This window comes from Coenobita brevimanus, chromosome 91 (assembly GCF_032717465.1).
Source record: "Coenobita brevimanus isolate Jiangsu-jjx chromosome 91, ASM3271746v2, whole genome shotgun sequence".
NCBI classification, from domain to species: Eukaryota; Metazoa; Arthropoda; class Malacostraca; order Decapoda; family Coenobitidae; genus Coenobita; species Coenobita brevimanus.
Genome location: NC_137044.1, coordinates 16851814 through 16872293, shown reverse-complemented (window position 1 = coordinate 16872293; position 20480 = coordinate 16851814). Strand labels below are relative to the sequence as shown.

Genomic DNA, 20480 nt, shown 5'->3' with positions numbered 1-20480 from the left:
AAGAAATCTCCAACCATCTAGCAGCTGTGTGTAATTTGAGTATAACTGTTGTTGCATTTTTTCTTGTACTGTATAGCATAAGTTTAATTTGTAGACCTAGTGAAGTTTTTGTAATTCGTGTGGGGTTCTTTATGTCAGTCGTTTTTGATAATAGTTTGTATCTGTAATTATTTATCTGGCATTCACTGAGTATTATCTGGTATCTCATTTTATCAGGGCTGACTTAGATAAATTTACTCTTGCTAATTTCGTGTTAATAGAGGCTATTGCAGTTAACCATATATTTAACCTGTTTTTGCCATTACATTATCCTTATGAGTCCTGAATGTTTTGTTAGTTTGAGCATTAAACTTTAACTTGTAATTTTACCTAACTCTTTTGTTTTGAACCTGGAACTTTACGGGACAGTAGTGATTTTTAGCATTCTCACTGAAAGTGTACGTTATCTTTCTCTGTTCCGTAACAACACACACACACATACACACAAAACATACATACATACACACGCACACTACATACACACACACACACACACTATCTATCTACCTATCTATTGCCAGACGCCTCAATCCCGTTTGGGGTGGCCACACACACACACACACACACACACACACACAAAACATACATACATACACGCACACTACATACACACACACACACACACACACACACACACACACACACATCCCTCGTAGTGAAGGTGTTATGAGGATAGCCCGTATTCCCGTCGGTTGAGGAAGCTCCCTAACACCTCTTCCTTTGCGATTTATTTCTGGATACGTTCGGGTAATACAGTTGTGTACGTTATTTATGCAGAATATGGAGATATTTGAACCATTCAAATCGCCAAGGACAATAAGGTGTACTAGGCAAAATAAATCGCTTAGGAAGAGGTGTTATGGAGCTTGCTATATCCAGTTTTTTTCAGTTTAGAGTCTCCAGTCTTAAAAATCGTGTGTTAATGACAAGGATAGGCCACGAAAACACGGCGCCGCAGTAAAGATAGATTTATAGATGGATAGACAGATAGATAGATGTTTCCTGCACAGTGCCTAATATATATATGAGAGAGAGAGAGAGAGAGAGTCCAAATAAAAGCACTTCTCCGTATACAGGTTGTGAAATGAATTGTTGGAAAAATGAGTGATGAGTGAGAGAGAAGGAAGATGTGAAAGTGCGGGAGAATCTGTGTGATGAGAGAGAACAGCAAGACGTGAGTGAGTGCGGTGTGAGTTGGGTGTGCGCGTGAGAATGAGTGTGATCCAGTGAGTCTGAGTGAGATTGAGCTACTGTGAGGTTGAATGTGTGTGTGTGTGAGAGAGAGAGAGAGAGAGAGAGAGACAGACAGACAGACAGACAGACGGAGAGCAGTAGTATCTAAAAAAGTATGAGAAACTGATGTGGTTGGCTAATACCACTGCATCCACCGATACACTTTTATATGAATATGTGAGAAGCCAACCTCGTCCTGTGACCATTTTTTCCCCGCCAGATGATGCAGGTGTGTATGGAAACCTGCATACAAACGTTCACGATTCTTCCAACAAAATCTTTATTTATTATTCCATCCATCCATCCATCATCTAATCCTACATTGCCCCATGAGGAGCGTAGGAGCCCGGGGCTAGGTAGTTGGTCCCAACATTTAAGATGAGAGTGACCAGCCTCATTCGTCCCTGAGTGGCATTACATGAGCAATCAACCCCAACTACCCCTTGGATATAAACCTTCACCGGTTCAATCCAATTGAAGCACAATAATTACCCACTAAACCACCAGGCGCCAAAATTTGGTTATATGGTTACTATCCAGAGTAGTAATTGGTTTCCTGGTGCACAGGAAACCATTTGGCTTGTCACTCAGTGTAGAGTCACTCACAGGCTGAAGGAAGTGGAAAGAATGAAGGAAAGAAAGACAGAAGAGGGAGTGTAAAGTCACCCATAGGCAGAAGGACAAGGAAAGACAGAAGAGAATGGAAGGAAGGACGGAGAGGAAAGGGCAGACACCCGAGAGCAGCACTACATCGAGTGAGTGGATGGTAATATATATATATATATATATATATATATATATATATATATATATATATATATATATATATATGCACAATAATCCCCGAGAGTCGCCCCTTCCCCGCGGGGGTCAACTGTTGGGGGTCCCACCCCGCCTAAAACCTATCCCCTGTGGAAGTGTACGTACCACTGTGCAAAATGTCATTTTCCTACCCGCCATCCTCTGCAATTCCTGGACCCTTTCGTTCAAAAAGGTATAATAACTGAGTAAATCAATAAACACAGTGAGCGAGTGAGCATCATATTTGGCCGCCGCTGAGAGTGCGGCAAAAAGACGTCCTTGGGTGAAGGCACAACACTCCACTCGAGGAGGTGATTTTTTATTTATATTTATGTATCTTACGTTCTTATTTATTTACCTTTGTTCTTGTGGTTAACTGACAGCTTCACCCCCTTCAGCCGGATAACTTTGCCTTTTCATTTACTTTCTTGCTATCTCCAAACAACTGGACTCAAGGTAACACATAGTTTTCCACCTGGACAGGGTACACGACCTCCAGTACGACAGGTGGTACTGGAGAGGCACGCCTTCACGTAGTGGCACTGATATAACCATGAGGCTCCACTGCCTGGTTATGCAAACGTCCCTCAATAACGTCCCTGTCCCCCAGTTGAAGGATGATTGACTGCAGGAAGAGGGCGTGTTAGCCTGCAGTCCACTGTGTTCGCGTTCTGATGGGCCTTGGGTTGTAACTACAACAACAACAACTGCTACTACTACAACTACTACTACTACTACTGCTGTTGCTGCTGCTGCTAATGATGATGATGATACTACTAATAATATTACTGATAATCATAGGAGAGGTCGTTCCAAATTAATAAACTCGTGTGAAAGCTGCAACAAAAAATAATAGACGGCGTCACCGGGTTCAGCGGGTTGACAGCACACTATAACCTTAACCCTTCAGCCCGAGGACGTGTGGTATAGTGCATTCTTGCCGCCTCCAGACGATTTTAGTAAGATTTTGAGAAGGGGGTTAGATATGGCCTTCCTTAACCTCTTCAGTACGAGAGATTTGTCCTCATTTAAATCAAATCGTGTGGAGGTAGCTCAGATAAACTACTCAGACTTGGCCTATAATTGCCATCTCTCCATTTTGATTGCTGAGCGGAGTATGATGCCAGTCACGAAGAAGTGCTGTAGAAAGGGTGTAGGGCCGTAGCACTGACCTTTTCAGCCACTGCTCTGACAAAAAAAAAAAAAAAAAAAAAAAAAAAAAAACCGGTTGGATAAAAAAAACAAAAAACTACGATCTTGTTTTCTCCGTGGCACCTCATCCTTAGCGATTTATTACCTTCGCCAACGAAGGTGGAGGAGGTTATGTATTCACCCGTTCGTCTGTTTGTTTACACGGTGTCTCCAAAAGTTTTCATTTAATTTCAATGAAATTTTGTGGAAGGGTGGGCCATGGGCCATGAAACAATTGATTAAATTTTGGGGCGGATCCGGGTCTGGGTCTTAAATATCCCGCACAATATCTCCAAAAGTTTTCAGTGAACTGCAACAAAATTTTGTGGAAGTGTGGGCCATGAGTCAAGGAACAGTTACATTTTGGGGCGGATCCGGATTCTATATATCCATATAATATCTCCACGGAGCTGGATCCGGAACCTATTTAATGGCATTAGCATTGGCGGAGGTATGCTCTCTCTGCCTGCTTTCTAATTATTATTATTATTATCATCATCATCATCATCATCTTTATCACCATTAGTAGTAGTAGTAGTGTAAGGGGCGAATATTATTTTGATTTCCTTGTGGCTTTGAATTTCCACCCTTTGCCTGACTCCTAACCCTTACACCAACTTTGGTCTAAATCGGATTAACTTCTTGATTCCTAGTGACGTGTTTTTTATCGTAATCTTGGACCAGACGATTTTGTTCAAGTTAGGAAAGGCCTCGTCCTAAAAGGGTTTATTTAAGGCTGCATATAACCACTCGTTCAAAAAGTGTATCCTGAGGTGAAGAGAACTGTCCTGAGTCTACAAGAATTTAAAGGAAAGTTTTATCTTCGGGCATTTTTTTTTTCTTTTGCTGACCTTGTTCTGTGGCTCTAATTTCTGACCTTTCATTCTCAAAATCAAATCTATTCATCCTTGGCTGACCCCCAGTCATTCCACCACGTTTGGTCCAAGTCGTATCAGAACTGTTCCATTTATAGTGCCCAACATTTGACTCTGTTGTGTGACCTAGAACTTCGACCTTTCCCTATAACCTTGACATTTAACTTTTCAAAATCGAACCCCCATGTGCTCACCTTCACCTGACCCTACCACGATGTTTGTTTTTTATGGGATAAAAACTGTAAGTTGACCTTGCCACGCGACCTTGACCTTTGACTTATTAATCTCAAAAACTTAATTCCTTGGCTGAGCCTCAACACTTCCACAACATTAAATCCAAACCATATAAAAATGGTTTTTAGTTTTCGCAGCACGGACACAGAGTCCGACTTTGATCTTGACCTGTGACCTTGGCCTTTACTAAATATTCTAAAAAATTTACTCCGTTCTTGCCGTACCCTCAACCCTTCCACCAAATTTTAACCTAAATCGGATAAAAACCTTAAGTTTACCTTACTAGGTCAAACTCTGACCTAGCCCTGTGACCTTCGCCAAATAAACGGCAGGTTTACTCCTTCGATGAACCTCAGCCCCTCCACCAAGTTTGGTTAAATTTGGATCGGAATTGCTTTCGTTTTGTTTAAACACACACACACACACACACACACACATGCACCAAAATGATGTCACTTGGTATTATATAAGCACTAAACCCCCACCTTCCCTCACATGTAAACCCCTCTGGCTGGAGCAACAACCACTGGCAACAACTTACCAGACCACCAGGCACCATACTACTACTGCTGCTATTATTATTGTTATTATTATTTATCATCTTAACTCTGCTGTTTACACTTGAGTGGAAGGGACCTAGAAACAGGACGCAATAACAGTAATATGAGAACTATCAACAGTGCTTATAAAAATGGATCACACAGCCATTTATCATTCAAGCCCCAAATTCAGGGCTCCACATCACAGGCAAATAAATAACGTGAAATAAATATACTTTACAAATTACTGAACATTAACGGCAGAGCCAACTTCTTTTAGTGAGTGGTTTATTCATGTTAACTCTTGACGATTATATTTACCTCAGGATACATTTCCAATTCGAGCGGTTGACTACTTTTACTAACCGCTTCAGTACGATAGGCCATTCTTCAGTAAAAATTAGAAAATATACGGCAACGTGCTGAAGTTATGAAGCAGCGGTATTTAACGGCTTTCGGTGACAACTCATCACGTTCGTCCGTATTCTCGTTGACTAGAGACTTCCAAGCGCTTCTTCCGTGTCGGTTTATTTCCGTATCTGCCTCGTTAATATCTTTGTTGTTAATACAGTCTACGGCGGTATTTAATGGATATAACAGCACTGGAGAGAATACTGAGGTGTAATAATAACAAATCGCTAAGAAAGAGATGCTAGAATAACTTGCTAAGCCTACTTGAATGCGCTCCTTTCACACTGGCGTCGTATTCTCGTAGGCGTCCGTATTCTCATAGGCTTCCACATTCCCATAAGCGTAGGACGCTTTCTGGCACCACTTCCTAACCAGTTTTTCTTGGATGCGTTATTATTTCCCTATATGGTACTTATGCAACCTGTGTGGGTATTAAAATCATATAAACCCCTCGAAGAATACTGTGGTGGAGTATTCAAGCTAAATCGCAAAGAAAACGGGTCTGGAGAGGTGAATACAGGTGTTGGGGACGTATGCTCGAGGCTTTGAAGGCTCCCTAGCACCTATTCCTTACCAGGTTATTCTTCGTGACTCGGTATTACGTAACATTTGTGTAGGTTATGCCCATATTAAAAATCTTACGTAGTGTAATTCGCAAAACATAGCCCTAACAAAGCTGTTAGACCATCCAAGGCCGACCAGAATGTTCTGCGTGCTATACTCTTCTCTTTAACGTGGCTTACAATCGTCATCACTTCATTTTAAATGCCAGACTGTAGCAAAACATTAGCACTAGAATATGGTGCTCGTCACGAAGGAATGCTAAGGGAAGTTGACCCATGGCAGTGCCTCTGAACTACGTGAAGCTGCAAAAGGACGAAAGTCTGGGCCAGCTTGAGGAGGCAAGAGCATAGTAGTGATACAATACATTGCATAACTGGTGTTCAAGATAATCTAAGATGCAGGTTTTTGCTGCCCACGCTAAGCTACAGTGCCTACAGGTAAGTGAATTTGCAAAATATCCTTTTTCTTTCCTTAATTCTGGGTTTTATCCAACCCCATCATGTGGGGGAATCTTGAGCAATGTTGGAATTAGTTTGTGCAGAACAGATTATCGCAACCTTTTCTTGCTTAATTTTATATCATATCTTGAGCAAGGTTATGCGGATGACTGGCACTGTCTCGCCATTGATGAGGCATAACCCCTCCCCTACCCCGACCCCACCCTACCCCTACCCGGTAGTTCTTGCTGCCGTGAGGAGGGAGTACTTGCCTATACCTTCATCGATTGTTCTCTTACTTTCATCGTGAAACCAATCTTTCTGAACTCAGCCGAATGATGTTATCATGCTGTGATGTAATATAGAAAATGGAACGGTTTTACATAAAAAACCAAAGCGTGGGATATTAAAGTACTAAATGCTATTTGACCTAAGCGTCATCGCTTACGTTAATGGTAAACTCAAAAAATTTGGAAGAAAAATAACTATTTGCGGCATGATCTGCATCAGGAAAATTCGAAATCAGGGCGAGTGAGTTAGCCCAACGTGCGGGCCGCTCGACGCGGAACGGCGGTGTGTTCGTCTGCAGCGAGCAGCGAGCCGCCCATGACGCATTGCAGGTAAACCTCCACCAATCACAGCCCGCCCAGCCCCGGCCCCGCCTCGCAACATCTTGCGCCGCGCTACCTAGTTCCACTTACTCTCTAAATTTCCTTTGTTAGAGCTTAATTCGTTATAGTACCACATCATTTTTACTCCAATTACATTACTATGTGATTTTTCAAAGGAAAATATGATGAAGAAAGCCAAATAAAATGTGTGATGCAGAGGGTGGCACAAGGTGGTGATAAGCAGGACTGTGGAGTGGCGGGAGATCGCAGTCACGCTGAGACAGTGGTACCGAGCGGACGTCTGTCGCTTGACTTGTGATACTTACACTCTCCCACAATGGTAGGTGTTTCTGTCTGGTTTCCTTCAAAATAGGGTAAATTTGTTGATGATTAGTGCGTCTGCAATTTAAGCCAGTGAAAAATATACGTGAATAGTATTTTTACCCTGGTGACCCGGTGCGAGGTCTCTCATGCCGCTTGTCCAGGATGTGTCAAACCAGAGTAAAGCAGCAGTTGTTTGGCCAGCCTGCTCTGCATTTGCATTTGTAGGCAGAGTACTGGGCCCATAACCAAATTCTTATGTACTGGGACAGAACATTGGAGACCAGGCGCCGGGGTTGGCAGTCTTGGACGTTGCCAAGTAGTCATTTTTTCCATGCCTTTGACATTTGGCCAGTCAGTGACATGAGGGACGTGATCATTTACCAGGCATAACTATACACCATTACGAGACCCTGGCAAGCAATAGCCACTTGCAGCTAGTAGTAGTGCGAAGGTAGTGAGTCCGTATAGCTTGGACAGCCGTGGCAAGGGTGGATGTGTGGAAAGCGCCATTTTCACTGCACCACCCTCACCACCCAACTCGCTCCCGTACCGGCCTCTGCTCCACCATTTGTACTCTCACAGAAACCACTGCCTTCCCTGTTTTGCCTGAATATAAGTCTGCAGTCCTATTAGGCAAACCGGTCGACATCTTGAGTAGAATAAATGCATGTTTCAGGGGGTCCCACTTTGCCTTGATGAATTAATCAGTAAAGGAAGATGCTCATTTCCTTACTGTAGCACTATAAATAAATCTTACTTAGGCCATATTGCAGGTACGGTAGGGTGGCGGGGGGTTAGGGGTGGGGGAGGGGGTGTGGGTGAGGTGAGGGTGTGGTGCGAGCATATGCCGGCCTAGGGTGGCGGATCCGGAGGGAGGAGGGGAGGGAGGGGAGAGCTGTTCACCGGGTGCCTTAATTCTTGATCATTTCAATTAAAAAGTTATCGTTTCGTAACCAGTGACGTCGGGACTAAACTGGCATTCATATAAAGCAAACTAGCCATTGACGATGTGCAGATTACCGGTTAGAATGGGAAATTGGAGTCAAAGCCAGTCAAGTGTTGTGGGGGATGCATAAAACCTCGTAAGTGGTTGTCATATTGAGACAAACATCAAACTGTGAGTTTCAGGCGGGGTGAAAGGCTGAAATTCAAATGTTGGGACCAGATTTTGAGTAACAGCTGTACCGTGAGAAGTGTGTGGGGGTGGGGGTGAAGAACATAACGGAATGCTGAATTCAAACTAGATCATTTCTCGATTTATGTTACGAAAAACACGGGGTTTGCACTTTCCTTGTCCGTCAAGTGGGGGGGGGGGATATTATAATGTTGTGGAAGTACAACTAAGTAGTGTGGGATTAGTTCATCGTATAAGTGCCTACCACCATCCTTAACAGTGTGATTCATCCATTCAGTCCGGTTACGTATTTCATTATATTCTTGCCAACACAGACGATTTTTTATATTCTGATGGGGAGGGTAGATGTAGGCTAGCATTGTTTCCTCTTCCCAACGGTCTCCCCATACCGAATAAAACACATCGGTAAACCAGAAGCCACTCCCAAACTGCATGATGCCTTGAAACAGGTGTTGTAATGTTGCTGGGTGTTTCCATGACTTATATACTATTTTGCGTTATATAAAGCTGATTTCAAAACCTCAAAATCGGCCGAAGGTTGGAAGAATAAAATGAAATACGAGGCCAATCAAATAGTCTGGTGTTTGTAAAAATATAAGATCTTGTGATCAGAGGGTTAAGATGAAGACCAAGGCAAGCACAAGAAGTCTGTGTTGCAAGCAGGTACTGTAATAGAAGCCATCCACTTGAAATGCTACAGTGGGGAGGCTATTGCGCATTGGTGTTATTTTGACTTTCGTTGATGTTGCAATGTTCGTTACAATATAGCAACTTTACGTCACAGATTATCCCCTTCCATATGTCACAGTTCGATACGTTAATCTTCACATGTCGCCCTGCTGTAGCTACCACACCACAATTTTCAGTCATATAAACTGCAGTATGTTATCAATTCAGATGCTTTTGGAACATCAGGGGTTGGTTATAGTCTTCATTGGCTCATTCACTAGTACATTAGTGTGCTTTTCCATAACTGAGTAAAATTACGTGTTTGCAGAGAATAAATTGACTTCCTAATGTTAGGTTAGATTCAGGGAGCCATATTCATAAACTTTCTTGACTGAGTGAATACGATAGTCTATACATGAGCTTAAAAAAAAAAAAAAAAGAAGAAGTTCGGGGTGAGAGAAAAATTATCTTCGCTTTGAAACCGTGAAAGAAGTGGAGTAGTGAGCAAAGAAATGAGTAGGATGGGGAGGAAAGTGGGTGTGGAACTGGACAAGATTTTCCCTGTGAAAATGGGTGTTATAGGGTTAATGAGTGCAGTGGTTATTAGTTGAACAGAAGGCCATCCCTGATATGAAAGTGTTGTGGGGAAAGAAATGAGTGAAGTACGATAAAAATGGATGGGAGGAGCATGATTAGGCCTTTTTCCCTTTGCTCATTTAGCTTGTGTTTTGCCGCAGGTAAAAAAAAAAAAAAAAAAAAAAAAAAAAAAAATTGGTTTTCCGACATCGCTGTTTTAAGGGCTACGTTGTCAATGCTTCCTTTGGTTGTGATCTCCTCACTTCGTCTTAATTACCACTCTTGCCGGCAGTATTGATGATTTCCCAGTGCCTACCGAGCCCCATTTTGTGCCTTTCCTCACCCACAAATCCTTTACCATCCTTGTCGCCTTATGCGGCTACATAACATCTTTTGTACCAGTTTACAATATTCGTTTGGTTTAATAACCCCATGAATTGGTGACGTGTATTGTTGATTTATTCTTGACACTTCCACACTTTTTGTTCAGCTTAGAAGAGACATGTACTGAATGGGTCAGTGAAGCCTGTATGTAACCTAATTCGAAAAATCTCGGAGCTAATTAAAGTCTCCTAAAGGTACGGTTACAGTAGTAGAGTGAAAAGTACCGGTAGGTCATCGTAGTAAGGTGGTGCATATATCCTTATTTGCCTTGCAAAGTTGATAAAGAAATGTCTTAAACATGTGTTATGTACAAAAAAATCGCTAAGGAAGGTAGGCTAGAAACTTATGCTAATGAGAACAAGGCCATAAAGATATCCTGTTCCTGCCTCTTTTGGAAAGACCTCCACTTTGCAGTTCTCACTCGAGTTGGCAGTTGGTTGGAAGGTGAGAACCGGTAACGTTTTTTTTTTTTTTTTTTTTTTTTTTTAATGGACTATTCCAAGCAATGACGCCCTAAAAGTACAGGAGTTTATAGCACGGTTGTTCTGAGGAAGATTCCTAGCCTCTTTCAGCTCAGTGTCAAGCCAAGTGTACTGCAGTCAGATTCGTGGGTCATTTAACTATCATATAACTAAAGATTATCAGATTTTATGCAACCACGACTAAGTTTAGGGAATGGTCCAGTTCCGTCAAGTAAAAATCTGTCCTTGGTAGTGAACTTATCGTTTAACCCCTCAGAAGTCTCCAGAGCTAAGTGCAGTCTTCGAGAGGGTAAGAATGATTGTGACTCATCGTTGTGAGATGGTGAAATGAGAGTAAGAAATGGGTTGTGAAAGATCGTTAATTTGCTTCACCCCATTCAGTACGGGGTTTAGTTTATCCTCGTTGCCTGCAGATCTTATTCGGATGAGAAAAATCGTGTAGTGAAGCTTAGAGCATATCCAACTTCTCTCGCTCTAAGTTGAGTTAAAAGTGTGAAGGTAGTAAACATGGTGTCAGTGAAGGTATTAAGGAAAATGAACCACTGCTACCCGTAGTGTGTATACTTTCAAACCGATGACCCACTTTATTCCAGCTATCTCCTGCAATTTAACTAGGAAAGCCCTCCACTAGTGAAGGCGTAAATGAAGACTACATCTAACCTTCCAGTTCGAAAAGCTGTCCTAAGCTGAATAAAGTCTTCTGGATGTAGAGAGCAAGCATGAAATGAAGAGTAGGTCACAGGATTGCAGAGGTTAAACAAAGACCTCCAGGCACTAGTGCTGCATCTGTTTTGATTTATACCGTAGGCCATGAAAGCCAACTAATGGAATTTAATGCTGGATTTCTTTGGATGATATAGGCAGGTTGAACCCCCCCCCCCTTACAGCTGATTGGTTAATATTGAGGGAAGGAAGGTTAATTTTATTTTCTTTGGGCGTAAATATTTCCTCCAATCAAGGTCATTGTTGAGGGCCTGGCTAACTTTTGTCAAATGGAAATGTGGATCAAACTGTAGTAAGGTAGGGATTATGAAGGATAGCAGGGTAAAGGTCAGAGTTGAGCAGATGTGTTGCAAGCTTTAGCTTAGTGTGAAAAATGTTACAAATGATTAAAATGCTTCTTAGTAGAGTAGCTACGTTATATACATTCCACTTGTTAGACTAAATTGTTTTGAATAAAATCGTCTGACGGTAACCAACGTAAAATGCAGAGTACGTCTTTTTGATGCATAGCAGTTTGTACATGCATAGCTAAATGTGAGTAGTTTATTCTGTGTGATGGGCCTAAACGTCTTCGTATTCAGACAGCTTCATACCCTATTTAGGTGCCAGTAAAACAGGTAAGTTCTTTCCAGTAACGGTATTGCTTTGTAATAGCAGGGTGGCAGAGATACCGGTAAGCTTCTGACTGTACGGCTGGTTTCTCACCACATTGCCTTCATTAGAAAGTGTAGATCACTTAAGCGGAAGAAAATACCGTATACCGTACTCACCTACTGAACGTGTATCTTAAGTTTCAGTATGTTGGTATTCTTCCATTTTGAACGGTTCACGCCTCTGCAATAAGATCCTTTAGCTACCAGCTTGTTACAGCCTTTTGCAAAAGGCAGTTTAAAGTCTGCACTTACATCAGTTGGCATTTACGCACTAGTAGTGTAGGTTGAAGCACCTTTTTTTTTTTTTTTTTTTTTTTTTTTTTTTTCCAGAAATGGGTGAACAACAAGCAAATGGATTTAGTGATGTGTGTGATGAGCTGTGCTAATCCCGTCACTCCGATTACATGTTTGCATTACGCCGGTTTTCTCCAGATTTCATTTAATTTAGACTTTTAGAGTTAATGACGATATAACCCTTCCATTTTGAAAAGTGTTAACCCGAGTAAATTCTTTTGGTGGTAATAAAAAAGCATACATACAGTTGTGAAGTGTACTGTATAATTAGTTCGATTGGGTGTCTGAGCAGTTTCTGAATTGGCATAATTGAGCAGATTTGTCATACCATACTGTTTTGGCAAAGTATGGCTGATGAACTTATTAAAAAAAAAACTTAGAGTATTGAGCTTTGAAAATTCTAACCATTCCATTGTATCATCTAGTTTAATAATTATTTGACTTTAGCTAAGCTATAAAAGAGGTCCTGGTCCCATACGTGAAGTTCTTATAATGGCAATTGTTTCAAAGCTCTCATCCTCAGGGTTTAGTCAGTTTTTCATAGGGAAGAAAAAGCCTTAGAACCCAATATAATTAAGCCTATCCACTTTGTACCGCAAGTACGTGTGGCACAGATGGGTGAGCTACTGTAGAGCTTGTAAAAAATAAATAAATAAATGACTAATGCTGTGCTTCCATCTTCAGAGCATGTTATTATGAAGGCCGAGAAACCATACACCTATAATCCTAATGTTTAGACAACTGTATGAAATTTCGATGAAAGTCTGTGTTTTCACAATGTCAGATTTTGTGACTGGTGGGATACCTGACAGTTGATTAACAATCTGGAACCAGTCATTGCTTTGTTCCCACCTCATCTCAAGCAGTGTAGAGCATTCGTAGTAGGATTCTTTGGCAAATTAGGTACGTAGTAATTTGTGATATTAAATGTAGAAATCGTTACGTTTTGTATGTAATTCTTAAGTCATTTAATGTCCTTAAAAGTATAAGGTGTCATACATGAAGAGCTGATGCATACGTGAATTTTAACTGGGGAGGCAGGTATGCTCTGAAGTAGGAGCTTCAGCACTGCGGTCCTGAAGAGCATAGGGTTAAAGTGGAGCATAGACAATTTTTAGTAAGGCTAAGCTAGTTGTTTTTAAGGTATCAAGGTGAGGAAGGTACTAATGTAGCTGTGATGGAAAGTTGAAAATGTGATGGATGTAGAGTGCGTAGAATATTTTACTCAGGGAGTGAGATAAACTCCCTGTCCTGTTGTTTGCAGATGATACTGTGTTGTTGATTGAAGACGAAGGGGAGCTGCAAGGCTTGGTGGATGAGTTTGGGAGTGTGTGTAAGAAACGGAATCTAAAGGTGAATGTAGGGAAGAGTTAAGTGATGGTCTTTGAGAGAGGTGAAGTCAGTGAATGTACAGCGAGGTTGGATGGTGAGGAATTGGAAAGTGTGAGTGCATTTAAGTACGGTACTTGGGTAGGGTGATGAGTAAGGATGGAGGTTTGGAGGGTGAAGTGCTTGAAAGGGGACAGCAGGGAAGAAAGGTTGCTGGTTCTTTGAAAGCAGTGATAAGAAACAGGGAAGTGAGCATGGAAGTGAAAAAATTACTACATGACAGTATTGTGATACCAACTCTAACGTATGGAAGTGAAGCTTGGACGTTGTTGGAAGGACACAAGTCAAGAGAGAGCAGTGGAAATGAGTTATTTAAGAGGAGCCTGTGGAGTCACATGGAGAGACAGGCTGACGAATGAGGATATAAAGGAGCGTTGTGGTGTGGATGTGGATGTGATAGGAAGCGTTATGAGGAACACACTGAGGTGGTTTGGCCATGTGGAGAGGATGGAGGGTGAAAGACTGACGAAGAGAGTGTATGTGAGTGAGGTGGAGGGGGGAAGATGGAGGGGGAGGCCGAGGATGAGATGGAGGGATGGGGTGGGGGGGTATATGAGAGAGGGGGGTGTGAGTTGGGAGCAGGGCAGTGAAATGGCGGGGGACAGGGCGACTTGGAGGCGATTTGTTTGTGGCCACCCCAAACGGGATTGAGGCGTCTGGCAATAGATAGATAGAGATAAGGCCTCGTGATAGAAGGTAGGATAAGCACTAACGGCTTGAAGAGTGCGAAACAAAATTTATACTACTTTATGATAAAAGCCCCAGTGGAGCACAGCTTGTGTAGGTCCTCTTTACCGTGCACTCCAGGACTATTCATAACTTTTAGAATGTTATACCCATACTAATCCTGTCCGCATTCTCGTGTACCGTACTATTCTTAATAGTAATAGACATGGAAAGATATGAAGAGTAAGCATGGTCGTACGGTGGTTAAAAGCAGGATGGAGAAATTAGTTGGAAGGCAGGTAGTGTGGAAGATCAAGGTTTAAGTACGGTAATGGGAGAGTAAGGCTGCAAAAGGGACTTGGGAATTATAGAACTGCATGGGTATTGGCAGTTATTGGGATGAATCAACACTAGCTGTATTTGCGAGAACGATTGGTTAATGTCAAGTACTTTAACTTGGATGATTTTGCTTGGAGTGGATCGTACAAAATAATTTAAGAGTAAATAGGGACGAGGGATGACCTCGCACTTCCTATTTATGCTATAATTATGAAGAGAAGGATTTGTTGCAGTATGTTGGACATGGGTCTTCATTAGATATAGTTATCTGGCAGTTGTTTCTTTTGGGAGTTGGAAAATTGAACAAGATTTCCTGTTATAGTTTCTAGCACGGTATTTACCGTATATATAAACTACCCCTGATCGCTATGTACGCCACCGGTCTTTAGACTGTTAGATAAGATAGTGTACAATTTTTCGACCTTGTTACCTTCACAGATAGAAACGTACTTGTAACGAGTCATTATTTTCATATTGAGTCGTACCGTACTATTTATTGATGTGTGAAGGGCCTGCATGTAGGGGGAGTTTGGAGGTTGGTTTGAAATGTGTGGGCCGGGGCCTGGGTGGGGTTGGGTGGAGTGAGGATGATGAGGCCCCGGGGAGATTGAGCTGGGTGGAGAGGGGACGTGGGCATGGATGGGGTTGGGTGAGAAGCTAAGGGCATGGGGTGGGGTGGGGTCAGGGGTTGAAGACCTGGGTAGGGTGGAGGTATGAGCATGCATGGGTGGGGTGATGAGTAGCTACGGGCGTGGGTGTGAAGGTGGGAGAGGCAGGGGCACATGTGGGATGAGGGGAGGAACGATGGGGAGTTAGGACATGGGTGGGATGGAACGGGGAGAGGAGCTAAGGCTTAGGCAGGGTTGCGTAAACGAGTAGTTAGGGTATGGATGGCAGAGAGATGTGGCTGGTACAGTAGGTGAGGATTGTATTTAGGGAGGGGGTAAGCAGATGTGGGTGGGTGTGGGGATTCGAGAAGTGGATGTAAGGGTAAGGAGGGCGAGGTGAGGAGATGTAGCGAGGAAAGGAGAGGTAAATAGCTTTGGCAAAGTGAAATGTAGGGATTGAAGAGGTGCTAATGATAGGTAGGAATGGCAGGATGACGGTCGATGGTAATGACACAGGGAGGAACGGTGAAACAATAAGTATTAAGGATGAATGGTATGTGGCACAGAATGGAGGAGCAGTGATAGTAGCAATGTTGAGGATGGGTTGTAGATGACATACAGGGAAGGGGCAGTGAAGCAGTCAGTCTGTCCAGCTAATAAATAGGATACCTGCAGTAGACCAGTTGGCCCATGCTAGGCAGCTCCTACAAGGTTGACTAGACTAATAAAATAAGACAAGGATAGTGAAGAAGGCAGGGTGATAAGGAAGGAGCATTGAAGTGTCCATTGTGAGTAGGTGATGGATGACAGGCAGGGCGGGATCAGTGAAACGGTTAGTGCAGTGTTATTGCGGCACGTGTGTAATGGGGGGTGTCCACTTACCCAATGATTCTGTGGCCCTCACAACACTTGGCCGGCTTTTCACCAAGGCTGCGGACCCCCGGCATCCCGACGTTAACTTACGCAATATGAGGTCGTATGCAGAAAGGATCTTAAGCTAGTCGTACCGTAAGTCTTCGTAATTAATGTTGCGGATTATTATTATTATTATTTTTGTATTTTCTATTATAAATTAACACTGGTTAGGTAATGCAGTGCTTAGTAGTTGTGCGTAATGAAGCACAAGCAAGCACTCATACATAACTTTGTACCCACGGCTGTCCTTCGTGGTCTTTAGAGAAGAATTCCTCATAGCCCGAACCACCCTCCCTCCCCAGTTCCTGTAACCTTCACCTTTGCCTCTCACTTTCACTCATCACCTTAGTCATGAACTGAACATTTTAACTCCACGATAATGTGTTTGTCAAGTAAGGTGGATAAAAATACCGGCATCTCATTTTGTTCAATTGACGTAACTTATTACCGGTACCATCGTTGATGCATCCCCCCCCCGCCCCCCTGTCTTATCTGCTTGGTATGGTGCACGCCCTCAGGGAAAATGCTTTAAGTTCGTGAGTGTAAGGATGAAGTATCTATTCGTGTTCACATGCAGCTTGGCGAAGTTGTCTGATCTGAGCACAAGATTCAAACGCTTAGAAAGTGATGGAGAGAATTCTGAGAACGTGGATATACTAGATTCTGGGGAGAAAGGAATATCCCAAAGAGGATGAGAGCGATGTTGGGGATGGACAGGTCGCATATTCTGTTGGCAGATACAGGATTTATATTCCTTAGGCAACAGATAGCTTACCGGTTGGATTGACAATAAGGGCCAGAGACCAGTAGTGGCAACCTGGGAGTAGGGAAGAGGGTTAAGTAAAGACCAGACTGGGGGGAGGGGGGTGTAATGTATTGTACCGTACTCGGGACTCGGATGGAACATGCTGATGGCGGATAATTCAGTGGAAACATTTGAGATACTCTTTGTCCTCCATTGGCCGCCAGGCAAAGGCTGCCTGTGACTCCCCAGTCTTATAAAATGTAGTGCCCTGGCATCTTAAAATGAATATTTCAGCCACGTGCAATTTTGGTGGTAGGTTTTCGGTGTTGTCTGAGATGGTGATGTCCAGTAAAATTAGGCATGTGGTAGATAATACCGGTACTGTATCCTCAGCTGTCTTTTTGCAAAACTGTGCAAGCAGTCTTTTCTACAGTATTAATTTTGTTGAATATTGTAATGGGACAGGGTGGTGGTGGTTGTTTTTTTTTTTTTTTTTTTTTTTTTTTTTCTAGGGCTCAAGGAATGTCGGCTGGAAAAAAAAAAAAGTTTTAAACTAATTCTTATTACTGTATGGGCCAGGTTATGGCATTCCAGACACCAGTTATTTGACATCCCCTGTTAGTTGTATGAACATTGAAGTTTCCACTTTTGTCGCCTGTAAAATATCTGCATCATTTTGTATCAGGTCCCCAATATATTCGGTCATTCTCCCTCGAGGGGAGAGTATTAACCAGTGTTAGTCCCGCGGAAGGAGTGTGTAGTGAGAGCAGTAACATTCTGTAAAATTGCTTAGTCTGTCATTGCTGTGAACTGATGAGCTTCGAATATAATGGATGGATATACCTGTTGCTACGACCACAACAAACCTTAAATATCCTCCTCAGCTTGGATCGAATCCCAGAATCAAGAGTCAGGACAAGCAATAGCGATGATCACTGAAGCTCAGTGTTTCCTCAAATATTTGATTAACGGATATTTATAGTTAACGGGTGGCTACTAGTAGTGAGGTAAACGTGTTCATTGTAGGTTAAGCTGCTGACAGTAGTTTTTTCATTGGTTCCCTGACCCATTCGTTGCATTGTAGGTTAGTAGACTACACCCGTCTTTACATTTTCCTCCTACTGCCGAGTATGACAATAAAATATTTGTAAAAGGCACAGTTGAGATAAAAATTTGGCTACAGTGATGCCAGTACCTACTACATAAGTAACGCTTTTCACTGGTACTGCTGTATACCGACCTGTGAAGGGAAGGTAAAAAGTGATGGGTTTTAAAACTTCCTGTCAAAATGTTTTTTAAATATTAACGTTAATAGATGTACGGCTAGTTAGCCTATGTAGGCTAGGAATAGGAGTGCTTATATATATTTTAGTTATGTACTTGAATCCAGTAATTTTGTAGTGTGTTTTTGCTACCACCAGACAATATTTAGAATGAATCTTTGGAGCTGAAACATGTAAAAACTTAGTAAATTCTTCTGTACAGGACGTTTTCTGTGAGTTGAATAGTCGTCTACCATAAGGATTATTGTTATTTTTAATTACTACCATAGCTTACCCTTAATTATCATCATCATCAACCGTTTTGAGTATCCACTGCAGGACTGTGACGTATATCCAAAGTGCAATGGATTGTACGAGAATGGTGCAGGTAATAACATAGAGTTTACGGCATTTGCTGGCAGTAGAGGTCTAGGGTATTATACACACACACACACACACACACACACACACACACACACACACACACACACACAAAGTGGCAGTCATGGTAGTTACTGTGATGCAGGATAAGGTTGTGTTCTCAGTTGGTGATCTAGTATATTAGTGTATGGTTTCTCTTAATATTGTATTCATGTGATGGTAGTTAGAATGTCATGTAGTTTCAGCCATATTGTCCAGGATGGTCATAAATGACGTCTGTTCAGTAATGTCTTGGCTGTTGTCTTAATTCATTCCTCCCACTGTTTACGTAGCCTGTGGAGATCGGATTGGCATTTAGGTTTGTATTAAGTTCAGTGAGCCGCTTGTTGTAGCCAACCTCTAGATTCTTTGCTCGAAGCGCGATTGATAGCTGCCTGTTTTCCGTACAGTAATCACACCACACACACAGTATAGAGTATATATATATATATCTTAATAACCAGACGGTTTTGCTCGCTTTGGGAGTTTTCGATGTGGAAGAGTTACTGCCCTAATGATTTCCATCACCAGGGTGGCCTGGTATGCTGAATAAGACTAATAGGGGAAAGAATAAAACTACAAATGGTGGATCACCTATACCCGTAGTGCCTCAAAATATATATACCGGTACATCACAGTTTCTGCCAACCAACATCTGTATACGCCAGTTACGGTAGCTTTTACATATTTGAACGAATTTTAATTGCTTTATACCGTATATATATATATATATATATATATATATATATATAACTTTTATACGGCTTATCTCTCTCCGTAATGCTGAAAGTGATTAGCTTGTGTAGTTAGGTTATTCATTGCAGTCAGATTTGTTAGCAAGTTCATTTCACTCAGTATAGGTACTGAGATATAAATATGACGGCGAACAATTAAAGAATCGATTCCGGTAATTTACAGTTTTGATATCAATGGCCTACCTGTATTTAATATTTCCTTACACGTAGCAGGTTCAGGTGAGAGATGCAGCTTCGTAAGTGTGTAGCATAAGCACATGAGATGCAGCTGAAGTATATCGATGCCTGCAGGCTTTGATAGTACATAAGTGGAAGGTACAAGGTGTGCATGGTAATTATGTACATATAGCGTAAGCTATTACAGGTAAAATATGGGCTACAGTAGTTTGCCTTGCTGCTGTCTCGTCGGTGGTTGACGTATTTAAGATTAGCTAAACATTAAATTTTCCCGAGTAGGATTTACCTGTGCTGTTTCATGACTGAGGCTAATAGCTATGGCTAGAGGTTCTTGCTATTCATTGAGCTCGGATAGCGCACCAAAAATAGGCAGTCAGTCCCAGTACTAGTTCTGCATAGGCTTGGGACTGGTTATCCTTGACCCACTTAACAACTACTGACAACACCGCACACCTTAACCACACTTCCTGTACCGTGTCAGGAATTAAGTAGGCATTGTTACTATATATATAATTCTAAGGTTTGTATTAAGTTAGACTAGGGCAGAAAGTAAGTTTATTTTAATTTCGTTTAACGTTAAGCTGAGGTGGGGAATAAGTTGATATTGATTTCGTCAGGGCTAATGATATTTAATAATACCTACCGTCATCGCATAAATTCCCCCGGCTAATACTGTCACACATGTCCCTAGTGAAACAACTCCAATACGTGCAGTAGGTTATGGGTGGTGGATTTTAGTGCCGAAATGGTGACGGACTGTAAAGTCTGTGCTCAGAATCGACCAAGTAAATTCGGTATGTTTTGAAATAGTTTTGAAGCAAAAGTTAAAAAACGTGGTCAGTTTTAGTGGAGTATAGTTTAGTTGTATACCGAACTAAAGTTTATAAAAGCAAATGGTACCTATGTGGGTAGAATGGGTGAAAGCTTCATGGGTATGAATAGGCCAATATTAGGCTATGAACGCCATAACGCATGCTCCAGTGCAGCCTCTACCCTCCAGATAAGTCGAGCCTTAACACATACGGTATA

General features: G+C 42.0%; 1 protein-coding gene across 2 annotated transcripts in view; it reads left to right on the top strand.

Annotated features, from left to right (window-relative positions):
• The first annotated feature begins 7151 nt into the window (after window positions 1-7151).
• The window catches only part of LOC145411825 (calmodulin), a 51744-nt gene continuing 38415 nt past the window's right edge, over window positions 7152-20480 (top strand). The window contains exon 1 of one of the 2 annotated variants that reach the window (XM_080281787.1): window positions 7152-7275. In XM_080281787.1, the coding sequence (XP_080137913.1) occupies window positions 7273-7275 (3 nt within the window). In that variant the 5' untranslated portion in view covers window positions 7152-7272. Of the gene's footprint in view, window positions 7282-20480 lie in introns of both variants that reach the window. The other variant, XM_080281786.1, reaches the window with a different exon arrangement.